Raw genomic sequence first — 14,573 nt, forward strand, 5'->3', positions numbered from 1 at the left:
TCTCTGTGCGGCTCTCTGTGCGGCTCTCTCTCTGTGCGGCTCTCTCTGTGCGGCTCTCTCTCTGTGCGGCTCTCTCTGTGCGGCTCTTTCTCTGTGAGGCTATCTCTCTGTGCGGCTCTCTCTCTCTGTGCGGCTCTCTCTCTGTGCGGCTCTCTCTCTGTGCGTCTCTCTCTCTATGCGGCTCTCTCTCTGTGCGTCTCTCTCTCTCTGTGCGTCTCTGTGTAGATGAGCAGGGGTTCTCCGGAGCAGAACCGCATTGATGTGAGGTCCGGGGACCCCCAGCTTCCCGAGATAAAGGCCCCGTTATGGGGTGCCGGCATCTCCTATGCATTTAAATGTCTGCGTCACGTGACCGTGGTAATGAAATGCTCCGGAGACGCCCTCTCTCTCTGTGCGGCTCTCTCTCTGTGCGGCTCTCTCTCTGTGCGGCTCTCTCTCTGTGCGGCTCTCTCTCTGTGCGGCTCTCTCTCTGTGCGGCTCTCTCTCTGTGCGGCTCTCTCTCTGTGCGGCTCTCTCTCTGTGCGGCTCTCTCTCTGTGCGGCTCTCTCTGTGCGGCTCTCTCTCTGTGCGTCTCTCTCTCTCTGTGCGTCTCTCTCTCTCTGTGCGGCTCTCTCTCTGTGCGTCTCTCTCTCTCTGTGCGTCTCTCTCTCTCTGTGCGGCTCTCTCTCTGTGCGTCTCTCTCTCTGTGCGTCTTTCTCTCTGTGCGGCTCTCTCTCTGTGCGGCTCTCTCTCTGTGCGGCTCTCTCTCTGTGCGGCTCTCTCTCTGTGCGGCTCTCTCTCTGTGCGTCTCTCTCTCTCTGTGCGTCTCTCTCTCTCTCTGTGCGTCTCTCTCTCTCTCTGTGCGTCTCTCTCTCTCTGTGCGTCCCTCTCTCTCTGTGCGGCTCTCTCTCTGTGCGGCTCTCTCTCTGTGCGTCTCTCTCTCTGTGCGGCTCTCTCTCTGTGCGTCTCTCTCTCTCTGTGCGTCTCTCTCTCTCTCTGTGCGTCTCTCTCTCTCTCTGTGCGGCTCTCTCTCTGTGCGGCTCTCTCTCTGTGCGGCTCTCTCTCTGTGCGGCTTTCTCTGTGCGTCTCTCTCTCTCTATGCGGCTCTCTCTCTGTGCAGCTCTCTCTCTGTGCGGCTCTCTCTCTGTGCGTCTCTCTCTCTCTGTGCGGCTCTCTGTGCGTCTCTCTCTCTGTGCGTCTCTCTCTCTGTGCGGCTCTCTCTCTGTGCGGCTCTCTCTCTGTGCGGCTCTCTCTCTGTGCGGTTCTTTCTCTGTGAGGCTATCTCTCTGTGCGGCTCTCTCTCTCTGTGCGGCTCTCTCTCTGTGCGGCTCTCTCTCTGTGCGTCTCTCTCTCTGTGCGTCTCTCTCTCTCTGTGCGTCTCTCTCTCTCTGTGCGTCTCTCTCTCTGTGCGGCTCTCTCTCTGTGCGGCTCTCTCTCTGTGCGGCTCTCTCTCTGTGCGGCTCTCTCTCTGTGCGGCTCTCTCTCTCTGTGCGGCTCTCTCTCTGTGCGTCTCTCTCTCTCTGTGCGGCTCTCTCTCTCTGTGCGTCTCTCTCTCTCTGTGCGTCTCTCTCTCTCTGTGCGTCTCTCTCTCTCTCTGTGCGTCTCTCTCTCTGTGCGGCTCTCTCTCTGTGCGGCTCTCTCTCTATGCGTCTCTCTCTCTCTGTGCGGCTCTCTCTTTGTGCGTCTCTCTCTGTGCGGCTCTCTCTCTGTGCGGCTCTCTCTCTGTGCGTCTCTCTCTGTGCGGCTCTCTCTGTGCGTCTCTCTCTCTCTATGTGGCTCTCTCTCTGTGCGGCTCTCTCTCTATGCGTCTCTCTCTCTCTGTGCGGCTCTCTCTTTGTGCGTCTCTCTCTGTGCGGCTCTCTCTCTGTGCGGCTCTCTCTCTGTGCGTCTCTCTCTGTGCGGCTCTCTCTGTGCGTCTCTCTCTCTCTATGTGGCTCTCTCTCTGTGCGGCTCTCTCTCTGTGCGGCTCTCTCTCTGTGCGGCTCTCTCTCTGTGCGTCTCTTTCTCTGTGCGGCTCTCTCTCTGTGAGGCTCTCTCTCTGTGCGGCTCTCTCTCTGTGCGGCTCTCTCTCTGTGCGGCTCTCTCTCTGTGCGGCTCTCTCTCTGTGCGGCTCTCTCTCTGTGCGTCTCTCTCTCTGTGCGGCTCTCTCTCTGTGCGGCTCTCTCTCTGTGCGGCTCTCTCTCTGTGCGGCTCTCTCTCTGTGCGGCTCTCTCTCTGTGCGGCTCTCTCTCTGTGCGGCTCTCTCTCTGTGCGGCTCTCTCTCTGTGCGGCTCTCTCTCTGTGCGGCTCTCTCTCTGTGCGGCTCTCTCTCTGTGCGGCTCTCTCTCTGTGCGTCTCTCTCTCTGTGCGGCTCTCTCTCTGTGCGGCTCTCTCTCTGTGCGGCTCTCTCTCTGTGCGGCTCTCTCTCTGTGCGGCTCTCTCTCTGTGCGGCTCTCTCTCTGTGCGGCTCTCTCTCTGTGCGGCTCTCTCTCTGTGCGGCTCTCTCTCTGTGCGGCTCTCTCTCTGTGCGGCTCTCTCTCTGTGCGGCTCTCTCTCTGTGCGTCTCTCTCTCTCTGTGCGTCTCTCTCTCTCTCTGTGCGGCTCTCTCTCTCTCTGTGCGGCTCTCTCTCTGTGCGGCTCTCTCTCTCTCTGTGCGGCTCTCTCTCTGTGCGTCTCTCTCTATGCGGCTCTCTCTCTGTGCGGCTCTCTCTCTGTGCGGCTCTCTCTCTGTGCGTCTCTCTCTCTCTGTGTGGCTCTCTCTCTGTGCGGCTCTCTCTCTGTGCGGCTCTCTCTCTGTGCGGCTCTCTCTCTGTGCGGCTCTCTCTCTGTGCGGCTCTTTCTCTGTGAGGCTCTCTCTCTGTGCGGCTCTCTCTCTCTGTGCGGCTCTCTCTCTCTGTGCGTCTCTCTCTCTCTGTGCGGCTCTCTCTGTGCGTCTCTCTCTCTGTGCGGCTCTCTCTCTCTGTGCGTCTCTCTCTCTCTGTGCGTCTCTCTCTCTCTGTGCGTCTCTCTCTCTCTCTGTGCGTCTCTCTCTCTGTGCGTCTCTCTCTCTGTGCGGCTCTCTCTCTGTGCGGCTCTCTCTCTCTGTGCGGCTCTCTCTCTCTGTGCGGCTCTCTCTCTGTGCGTCTCTCTCTCTGTACGGCTCTCTCTCTGTGCGGCTCTCTCTCTCTGTGCGGCTCTCTCTCTCTGTGCGGCTCTCTCTCTCTGTGCGTCTCTCTCTCTCTCTGTGCGTCTCTCTCTCTGTGCGGCTCTCTCTCTGTGCGGCTCTCTCTCTGTGCGTCTCTCTCTCTCTGTGCGGCTCTCTCTCTGTGCGTCTCTCTCTGTGCGGCTCTCTCTCTGTGCGGCTCTCTCTCTGTGCGTCTCTCTCTGTGCGGCTCTCTCTGTGCGTCTCTCTCTCTCTGTGCGGCTCTCTCTGTGTGCGGCTCTCTCTCTGTGCGGCTCTCTCTGTGTGCGGCTCTCTCTCTGTGCGGCTCTCTCTCTGTGCGGCTCTCTCTCTGTGCGGCTCTCTCTCTGTGCGGCTCTCTCTCTGTGCGTCTCTCTCTCTCTGTGCGGCTCTCTCTGTGCGGCTCTCTCTCTGTGCTCTCTCTCTCTGTGCGGCTCTCTCTGTGCGGCTCTCTCTCTGTGCGGCTCTCTCTCTGTGCGGCTCTCTCTCTGTGCGGCTCTCTCTCTGTGCGGCTCTCTCTCTGTGCGGCTCTCTCTCTGTGCGGCTCTCTCTCTGTGCGGCTCTCTCTCTGTGCGGCTCTCTCTCTGTGCGGCTCTCTCTCTGTGCGGCTCGCTCTCTCTGTGCGGCTCGCTCTCTGTGCGGCTCGCTCTCTGTGCGGCTCGCTCTCTCTGTGCGGCTCTCTCTCTGTGCGGCTCTCTCTCTGTGCTGCTCTCTCTCTGTGCGGCTCTCTCTGTGCGGCGTGCCAGGAGGCAGAGCGGGAGGCAGGGCTAGTCCCCCGCTCCTCCGCTTCCCCGAGCGGCAAATTTAAAAACTGCCTGTCTCTGGAAAGTTTCTCAGCCTCCGCACGCATCAGCGCGCATGCGGAGGGAGAAACTATAGCCGCGCTGATGAAAGATGCAGGGGCTTTGTGCATCTGCTCAGCGCGGCTCAGCCCGCCTCAGCGAGCTTAAAACTCACTATGTCCCAGGCCTTATTGCTCACATGCTATGCTTGCGATAGTTACAGTCACAAAGTACACACATTTAGAGTACATTACCATGAACAATGGTGATATCTCTGCCCTTATAGAAGTCTCCCAATGTCACAGTAGATCCTTGCTTGGAGGCCACAATGCGAACCGTCCTGCCGCCATCTACACAGTCCAGGTATGGATCCCAGCCCAAGTTCCTCTTGCTCATGGCTTGCAGCCCTGCATTCCCCATACCCAAGGCCTCCTCCATGCGGTCCTGGCAGTAGGACTTGTATCTCCACTGGACCACCGCTGCTTGGGTAGACGAGGTGGAGTAGTGGCAGCGGAGTAACTCAGGCTGGAAAAGCATGGCCACCTTCTTGTTCTCCGGCATCGTCACTTTAACTCCACTGGCTACAGCTGCGGACAAATCAAGAGGGAGAAACTGCTGTGAATTCACTGGATTTTTAGTTAACCCTGTGAAAACATTCAGTATCACATCATGTACATATGATGGCAAGTAGTTCCCCTATGAGACATTTCTTTTTAACCTAAATGTAAAAAAGTATACTGAACCTCCTAAAGCTGTACTCGTTTTGCAGACTTTGGTCACTAATAAGTTTAGGAAGACGTGGGGCGTTGCACTGTTAGAGGTATACCTTCCCTTGCATTGAGTGACAGACAATACATTGTTCGGTAAGAGCTGCCCCACTTCTTACTATATTCAGCGGAGGGGGGTGTTGCGAGCTTGGTTTCACCGCAGAGTTCTTTGGCCTACATCTACAAAAGGGTGCCCAGCTTTAGCACACCTCGGCTCCCATTGAAATGAATAGGGCATGGGTGGCCAACTCCAGTCGTCAAGGGTCCCCAACAGGTCTGGTTTTACGGATACCCTGGCTTCAGTACATGTAGCTCAATCAGTGGCTCAGTCGAAGACCTGTGCTGAAGCAGGGACTGATTGAGCCAACTGTGCTGAAGCAGGGATTGACTGAGCCACCTATGCTGAAGCAGGGATATCCTTATCACCTGGACTGTTGGGGACACAATTTTTGTGCACTGTGCCCTTAGCTTTTTCTACCGACTGTATCGTACCCACCTCATTTTGTCAATTACCCAAGAATTCCTCTTCTCATCTCCCTCAAAACCTCTTATCTCCTTCCTCAACACGTACTTGCCTTCTTCTCCCTGTGAGCAGCTCTGGTGATCTCTCTTCCAGGTCTGTCTAGCTGATTTCAGTGTGGTAACAAGTGTGTGGCCAGAAGAGCTTACTGCCGCAAAAAGCGGTTAATATTAGCTCGGCATCCCCGGCGTAAGAGTTCCACATTCCTGGTGATAACACAACCACGCTCACATTCATGGACATACTGACTCGAGCACCTGCTCACATTCATAGACATACTGACTCGAGCACCTGCTCACATTCATAGACATACTGACTCGAGTATCTGCACACATTCATGGAAATACTGACTCGAGCACCTGCACACATTCATGGAAATACTGACTCGAGCACCTGCACACATTCATGGACATACTGACTCGAGTTCCTGCTCACATTCATGGACATACTGACTCGAGTACCTGCACACATGCATGGATATACTGACTCAAGTACCTGCACACATTCATGGACATACTGACTCGAGCACCTGCACATATTCATGGACGTACTGACTCGAGCACCTGCTCACATTCATGGACATACTGACTCGAGCACCTGCACACATTCATGGACATACTGACTGGAGCACCTGCTCACATTCATGGACATACTGACTCGAGCACCTGCTCACATTCATAGACATACTGACTCGAGTATCTGCACACATTCATGGAAATACTGACTCGAGCACCTGCACACATTCATGGAAATACTGACTCGAGCACCTGCACACATTCATGGACATACTGACTCGAGTTCCTGCTCACATTCATGGACATACTGACTCGAGTACCTGCACACATGCATGGACATACTGACTCAAGTACCTGCACACATTCATGGACATACTGACTCGAGCACCTGCACACATTCATGGACGTACTGACTCGAGCACCTGCTCACATTCATGGACATACTGACTGGAGCACCTGCTCACATTCATGGACATACTGACTCGAGTATCTGCACACATTCATGGACATACTGACTCGAGCACCTGCACACATTCATGGACATACTGACTCGAGCACCTGCACACATTCATGGACATACTGACTGGAGCACCTGCTCACATTCATGGACATACTGACTGGAGCACCTGCTCACATTCATGGACATACTGACTCGAGCACCTGCTCACATTCATGGACATACTGACTCGAGCATCTGCTCACATTCATGGACATACTGACTCGAGCATCTGCTCACATTCATGGACATACTGACTCGAGCATCTGCTCAGATTCATGGACATACTGACTCGAGCACCTGCTCACATTCATGGACATACTGACTGGAGCACCTGCTCACATTCATGGACATACTGACTCGAGTACCTGCTCACATTCATGGATACAGACTCGAGCATCTGCTCACATTCATGGACATACTGACTCGAGCATCTGCTCACATTCATGGACGTACTGACTCGAGCATCTGCTCAGATTCATGGACATACTGACTGACGCATCTGCACACATTCATGGACATACTGACTCGAGCACCTGCTCACATTCATGGACATACTGACTCGAGTACCTGCACACATTCATGGACATACTGACTCGAGTACCTGCACACATGCATGGACATACTGACTCGAGTACCTGCACACCTTCATGGACATACTGACTCGAGTACCTGCACACATTCATGGACATACTGACTGGAGCACCTGCTCACATTCATGGACGTACTGACTCGAGCATCTGCTCAGATTCATGGACATACTGACTCGAGTACCTGCACACATTCATGGACATACTGACTGGAGCACCTGCACACATTCATGGACATACTGACTCGAGCATCTGCTCAGATTCATGGACATACTGACTCGAGTACCTGCACACATTCATGGACGTACTGATTCGAGCACCTGCACACATTTATGGACATACTGAGTCGAGTATCTGCACACATTCATGGACATACTGACTCGAGCACCTGCTCACATTCATGGACATACTGACTCGAGCATCTGCTCACATTCATGGACATACTGACTCGAGTACCTGCACACATTCATGGACATACTGACTCGAGTTCCTGCTCACATTCATGGACATACTGACTCGAGCACCTGCACACATTCATGGACATACTGACTTGAGCACCTGCACACATTCATGGACATACTGACTCGAGCACCTGCACACATTCATGGACATACTGACTCGAGCATCTGCTCAGATTCATGGACATACTGACTCGAGTACCTGCACACATTCATGGACATACTGACTCGAGCACCTGCACACATTCATGGACATACTGACTCGAGCATCTGCTCAGATTCATGGACATACTGACTCGAGCACCTGCACACATTCATGGACATACTGACTTGAGCACCTGCACACATTCATGGACATACTGACTCGAGTACCTGCACACATTCATGGACATACTGACTCAAGCATCTGCTCAGATTCATGGACATACTGACTCGAGCACCTGCACACATTCATGGACATACTGACTCGAGCACCTGCACACATTCATGGACATACTGACTCGAGCACCTGCACACATTCATGGACATACTGACTCGAGCACCTGCACACATTCAGGATTTTATCTTCCTGGACCTCGATTACTGCGTCTCCTTAGTATTCAGCAGCTGCATAACGCCTTACGGTCAGGTCCCCAGTGGCTGCTGGGGCGTGCGCGCCGCACACAAGGCGCGACCCTCTATGGGGTAGGCCCCAGTGGGTGTGTACTCGTGCGCGCACAAAGCCGCGATGCACGACTGCCGTGGCCGAAAGACAGGATTTTTGTCTTTTGGTGCGGGCGTTCCTGAAGGCATTTTTAACACTAAAATACACCAAATATTTTACGCAGGCAATAAGATATGCAGCACACACATACATTATATAGTGTATATACTGTATTATATATATAATATAAAATAATAAATAATATATTATATAGTATAATATAATATTATATAGTATAATAATATATATATACGCTCTTACGATGCTTTGCAACGTTGTTTGTGTATGTGTGTATATACACACACACACACATACACATAAACAACGTTGCAAAGCGTCGTAAGAGCGTTGGATAAGCCGTTTTGGCGTTGTAAAAATGAACATAGGTATGCATTGCATAGCGTTGGATAAGCCATTCGTTGTAAAGCGAAGCGTTGTAAAACGAGGACTGCCTGTATACCTTTCCTTTCTAAAAAGCTGCCCAACCTTTTTTTGAACAAATCTATTGTATCTGCCATCACAGTCTCCAGGGGTAATGTCATATCTTAAAGATATAGAACAAACGGCAGGCGTGAATAGAAAGTATAACATAATTGAGAGCTTTTGATGTATTGCAGCTGCGGGATGATGTGTTCCAGCTGAAGATAAACAGCTCAGAAAAACATGTTTGCCCCAATAGTCTCCAAATCTCATTTTGCTCAATCCCCTTTTTATTTCTCTTTAACATTCATTGAGTTGTGGGGCCTCCTCGGGCAGGATTGCTGCCGCCCAAATCCAGGGGCTTTTCACCGCGGACAACGTTTTCGGGAACTTAAAATGTCCTCAGAGAGACAAGTAATAATATTATTGTTGATTTGCAAAGCGCCAACATTTTCCACATCGCGGTTCTAATGGAGACACAGAGTTGTGTGTATTACACAAACCGAATAACAGACAAATGAAGACAGACCAGCGCAAACAGATACAGAGGTAAGGCCAGCCCTGAGTCCGAGAACTTACAGTCTAGACATGGGGTGCGCAAACTGGGGGCGATTGGGGGGGCGGGGCGCGGCTGTTACACAGAAACCCACGCTCTTCAGCGCGAGGCCTGTTACTCACTTACTTGAATTGAGCCGCCTTCGGCATCTAATGACGCTGTGGGGTTCACGTGAAGTGACATCACATGACAGGAGGGGCTCGACACAGGGGGAGAGCAGGCGGGGGGAGGGGGGGAGAGCAGGCGGGAGGGGGGGGCAGCGCAGGAAGCTTGGGCTCCCCTGGTTTAGACCACAGTGGTCAGGATTTAAGTATACCGCTAACAGGTCAGGATTTAAGTATACCGCTAACAGGACAGGATTTAAGTATACCGCTAACAGGTCAGGATTTAAGTATACCGCTAACAGGTCAGGATTTAAGTATACCGCTGCGTGACCATGTCCTGTCTTTTGGTTACATGTGCTCTACATGCTTTTCGGGGCCAATCCTAAGGAAAGGCGTGCGGGATATGCCTGCCGATTTGTACAGTAATATTTCCAGTCACCAGACGATCCCTCGGAGAGCTGCTGGATTACTGCAGTCACCTGACGATCCCTCTGAGAGCCGCTGGATTACTGCAGTCACCAGACGATCCCTCTGAGAGCCGCTGGATTACTGCAGTCACCAGACGATCCCTCTGAGAGCCGGCTGGATTACTGCAGTCACCAGACAATCCTTCTGAGAGCTGCTGGATTACTGCAGTCACCTGACGATCCTTCTGAGAGCCGCTGGATTACTGCAGTCACCAGACGATCCCTCTGAGAGCCGCTGGATTACTGCAGTCACCAGATGATCCCTCTGAGAGCCGCTGGATTACTGCAGTCACCAGACAATCCTTCTGAGAGCTGCTGGATTACTGCAGTCACCTGACGATCCTTCTGAGAGCCGCTGGATTACTGCAGTCACCAGACGATCCTTCTGAGAGCCGCTGGATTACTGCAGTCACCAGACGATCCTTCTGAGAGCCGCTGGATTACTGCAGTCACCAGACGATCCCTCTGAGAGCCGCTGGATTACTGCAGTTACCAGACGATCCTTCTGAGAGCCTGCTGGATTACTGCAGTTACCAGACGATCCTTCTGAGAGCCACTGGATTACTGCAGTCACCAGACGATCCTTCTGAGAGCCGCTGGATTACTGTAGTTACCAGACGATCCCTCTGAGAGCCGCTGGATTACTGCAGTTACCAGATGATCCCTCTGAGAGCCGGCTGGATTACTGCAGTCACCAGACAATCCTTCTGAGAGCCGCTGGATTACTGCAGTTACCAGACGATCCTTCTGAGAGCCGCTGGATTACTGCAGTCACCAGACGATCCTTCTGAGAGCCGCTGGATTACTGCAGTTACCAGACGATCCTTCTGAGAGCCGCTGGATTACTGCAGTTACCAGACGATCCCTCTGAGAGCCGCTGGATTACTGCAGTTACCAGACGATCCCTCTGAGAGCCGCTGGATTACTGCAGTTACAAGACGATCCCTCTGAGAGCCTGCTGGATTACTGCAGTTACCAGACGATCCTTCTGAGAGCCGCTGGATTACTGCAGTCACCAGACGATCCTTCTGAGAGCCGCTGGATTACTGCAGTTACCAGACAATCCTTCTGAGAGCTGCTGGATTACTGTAGTTACCAGACGATCCCTCTGAGAGCCGCTGGATTACTGCAGTCACCAGACGATCCCTCTGAGAGCCGCTGGATTACTGCAGTCACCTGACGATCCTTCTGAGAGCCGCTAGATTACTGCAGTTACCAGACGATCCCTCTGAGAGCCGCTGGATTACTGCAGTTACCAGATGATCCTTCTGAGAGCCGCTGGATTACTGTAGTCACCAGACGATCCCTCTGAGAGCCGCTGGATTACTGCAGTTACCAGACAAGATGTTCCCTCTGAGAGCCGCTGGATTACTGCAGTTACCAGACGATCCTTCTGAGTGTCACTGGATTGCTGCAGTTACCAGACGATTCCTCGGAGAGCCGCTGGATTACTGCAGTTACCAGATGATCCTTCTGAGAGCCTGCTGGATTACTGCAGTTACCAGACGATCCTTCTGAGAGCCACTGGATTACTGCAGTTACCAGACGATCCTTCTGAGAGCCACTGGATTACTGCAGTCACCAGACGATCCTTCTGAGAGCCGCTGGATTACTGCAGTCACCAGACGATCCCTCTGAGAGCCGCTGGATTACTGCAGTCACCTGACGATCCTTCTGAGAGCCGCTAGATTACTGCAGTTACCAGACGATCCCTCTGAGAGCCGCTGGATTACTGCAGTTACCAGATGATCCTTCTGAGAGCCTGCTGGATTACTGCAGTTACCAGACGATCCCTCTGAGAGCCTGCTGGATTACTGCAGTCACCAGACGATCCCTCTGAGAGCTGCTGGATTACTGCAGTTACCAGACGATCCCTCTGAGAGCTGCTGGATTACTGCAGTTACCAGACGATCCCTCTGAGAGCCGCTGGATTACTGCAGTCACCAGACGATCCCTCTGAGAGCCGCTGGATTACTGCAGTTACCAGACGATCCTTCTGAGAGCCACTGGATTACTGCAGTTACCAGACGATCCTTCTGAGAGCTGCTAGATTACTGCAGTCACCAGACGATCCTTCTGAGAGCCGCTGGATTACTGCAGTTACCAGACGATCCCTCTGAGAGCCGCTGGATTACTGCAGTCACCAGACGATCCCTCTGAGAGCTGCTGAATTACTGCAGTTACCAGACGATCCTTCAGAGAGCCGCTGGATTACTGCAGTTACCAGATGATCCCTCTGAGAGCCTGCTGGATTACTGCAGTTACCAGACGATCCTTCTGAGAGCCGCTGGATTACTGCAGTCACCAGACGATCCCTCTGAGAGCCGCTGGATTACTGCAGTCACCAGACGATCCCTCTGAGAGCCGCTGGATTACTGCAGTTACCAGACGATCCCTCTGAGAGCTGCTGGATTACTGCAGTCACCAGACGATCCTTCTGAGGTCCGCTGGATTACTGCAGTTACCAGACGATCCCTCGGAGAGCCGCTGGATTACTGCAGTCACCAGACGATCCCTCTGAGAGCCGCTGGATTACTGCAGTTACCAGACGATCCTTCTGAGAGCCGCTGGATTACTGCAGTTACCAGACGATCCCTCTGAGAGCTGCTGGATTACTGCAGTTACCAGACGATCCCTCGGAGAGCCTGCTGGATTACTGCAGTTACCAGACGATCCCTCGGAGAGCCTGCTGGATTACTGCAGTCACCAGACGATCCCTCTGAGAGCCGCTGGATTACTGCAGTTACCAGATGATCCTTCTGAGGTCCGCTGGATTACTGCAGTTACCAGACGATCCCTCGGAGAGCCGCTGGATTACTGCAGTCACCAGACGATCCCTCTGAGAGCCGCTGGATTACTGCAGTTACCAGACGATCCTTCTGAGAGCCGCTGGATTACTGCAGTTACCAGACGATCCCTCTGAGAGCTGCTGGATTACTGCAGTTACCAGACGATCCCTCTGAGAGCCGCTGGATTACTGCAGTTACCAGACGATCCCTCGGAGAGCCTGCTGGATTACTGCAGTCACCAGACGATCCCTCTGAGAGCCGCTGGATTACTGCAGTTACCAGACGATCCTTCTGAGAGCCTGCTGGATTACTGCAGTTACCAGACGATCCCTCTGAGAGCCGCTGGATTACTGCAGTCACCAGACGATCCCTCTGAGAGCCGCTGGATTACTGCAGTTACCAGACGATCCTTCTGAGAGCCGCTGGATTACTGCAGTCACCAGACGATCCCTCTGAGAGCCGCTGGATTACTGCAGTTACCAGACGATCCTTCTGAGAGCCACTGGATTACTGCAGTTACCAGACGATCCTTCTGAGAGCTGCTAGATTACTGCAGTCACCAGACGATCCTTCTGAGAGCCGCTGGATTACTGCAGTTACCAGACGATCCCTCTGAGAGCCGCTGGATTACTGCAGTCACCAGACGATCCCTCTGAGAGCTGCTGAATTACTGCAGTTACCAGACGATCCTTCTGAGAGCCGCTGGATTACTGCAGTTACCAGATGATCCCTCTGAGAGCCTGCTGGATTACTGCAGTTACCAGACGATCCTTCTGAGAGCCGCTGGATTACTGCAGTCACCAGACGATCCCTCTGGGAGCCGCTGGATTACTGCAGTCACCAGACGATCCCTCTGAGAGCCGCTGGATTACTGCAGTTACCAGACGATCCCTCTGAGAGCTGCTGGATTACTGCAGTCACCAGACGATCCTTCTGAGGTCCGCTGGATTACTGCAGTTACCAGACGATCCCTCGGAGAGCCGCTGGATTACTGCAGTCACCAGACGATCCCTCTGAGAGCCGCTGGATTACTGCAGTTACCAGACGATCCTTCTGAGAGCCGCTGGATTACTGCAGTTACCAGACGATCCCTCTGAGAGCTGCTGGATTACTGCAGTTACCAGACGATCCCTCGGAGAGCCTGCTGGATTACTGCAGTTACCAGACGATCCTTCGGAGAGCCTGCTGGATTACTGCAGTCACCAGACGATCCCTCTGAGAGCCGCTGGATTACTGCAGTTACCAGATGATCCTTCTGAGGTCCGCTGGATTACTGCAGTTACCAGACGATCCCTCGGAGAGCCGCTGGATTACTGCAGTCACCAGACGATCCCTCTGAGAGCCGCTGGATTACTGCAGTTACCAGACGATCCTTCTGAGAGCCGCTGGATTACTGCAGTTACCAGACGATCCCTCTTAGAGCTGCTGGATTACTGCAGTTACCAGACGATCCCTCTGAGAGCCGCTGGATTACTGCAGTTACCAGACGATCCCTCGGAGAGCCTGCTGGATTACTGCAGTCACCAGACGATCCCTCTGAGAGCCGCTGGATTACTGCAGTTACCAGACGATCCTTCTGAGAGCCGCTGGATTACTGCAGTTACCAGACGATCCCTCTGAGAGCCGCTGGATTACTGCAGTCACCAGACGATCCCTCTGAGAGCCGCTGGATTACTGCAGTTACCAGACGATCCTTCTGAGAGCCGCTGGATTACTGCAGTCACCAGACGATCCCTCTGAGAGCCGCTGGATTACTGCAGTTACCAGCTACGTCTGAATATCACGAGGGAGAAATCGCATGGAATTTGAGACCTAACGATATATAATGAATCGTGGAAGACTTGTTAATGAAGACGCACTTTGCTAACTCAGCCACAATTTAAGCAACACATTGTTCTTCCCTGGTGTACAGACACTGAAATTAAAAGTAATATTTTAGTGCGGTAATGTGACAGCGCTCAGTGTTATGGGAACAGGATTTAACAGATCAGTTTGACACATAATAAATGGATTACAATTTTCCTACAAAACATAGCGGCCTATAACTGAACATTTCAATGCTGGTTTAAAACGTGACTTTGTTTCACCGACTGTACTCACAATACAATGACCATACGGCCATCCTGGGCACGTATGGAAGCTCTGTAATTATAGTGCAGGGCAGGCCAACTCCAGTCCTCAAGGGCCACCAACAGGTCAGGTTTTCAGGATATCCTTGCTTCAGCACATGAGGCTCAATCAGTGGCTCAGTCAATGACAGTCAATGACTGAGCCACTGATTGCACCAC

At 52.8% G+C, this 14,573-nt stretch overlaps 1 protein-coding gene across 9 annotated transcripts in view; it reads right to left on the reverse strand.

Moving 5' to 3' along the window:
• Positions 1-14,573, reverse strand: part of ILDR2 (immunoglobulin like domain containing receptor 2) — a 321,823-nt gene that overhangs the window by 163,750 nt on the left and 143,500 nt on the right. For all 9 annotated transcript variants that reach the window (XM_075593591.1, XM_075593596.1, XM_075593592.1 and 6 more), the window contains one exon: positions 4,155-4,487. In XM_075593591.1, the coding sequence (XP_075449706.1) occupies positions 4,155-4,487 (333 nt within the window). The remainder of the gene's footprint in view (positions 1-4,154; positions 4,488-14,573) is intronic.

Source organism: Ascaphus truei, chromosome 3 (assembly GCF_040206685.1).
Source record: "Ascaphus truei isolate aAscTru1 chromosome 3, aAscTru1.hap1, whole genome shotgun sequence".
Classification (NCBI taxonomy): Eukaryota; Metazoa; Chordata; class Amphibia; order Anura; family Ascaphidae; genus Ascaphus; species Ascaphus truei.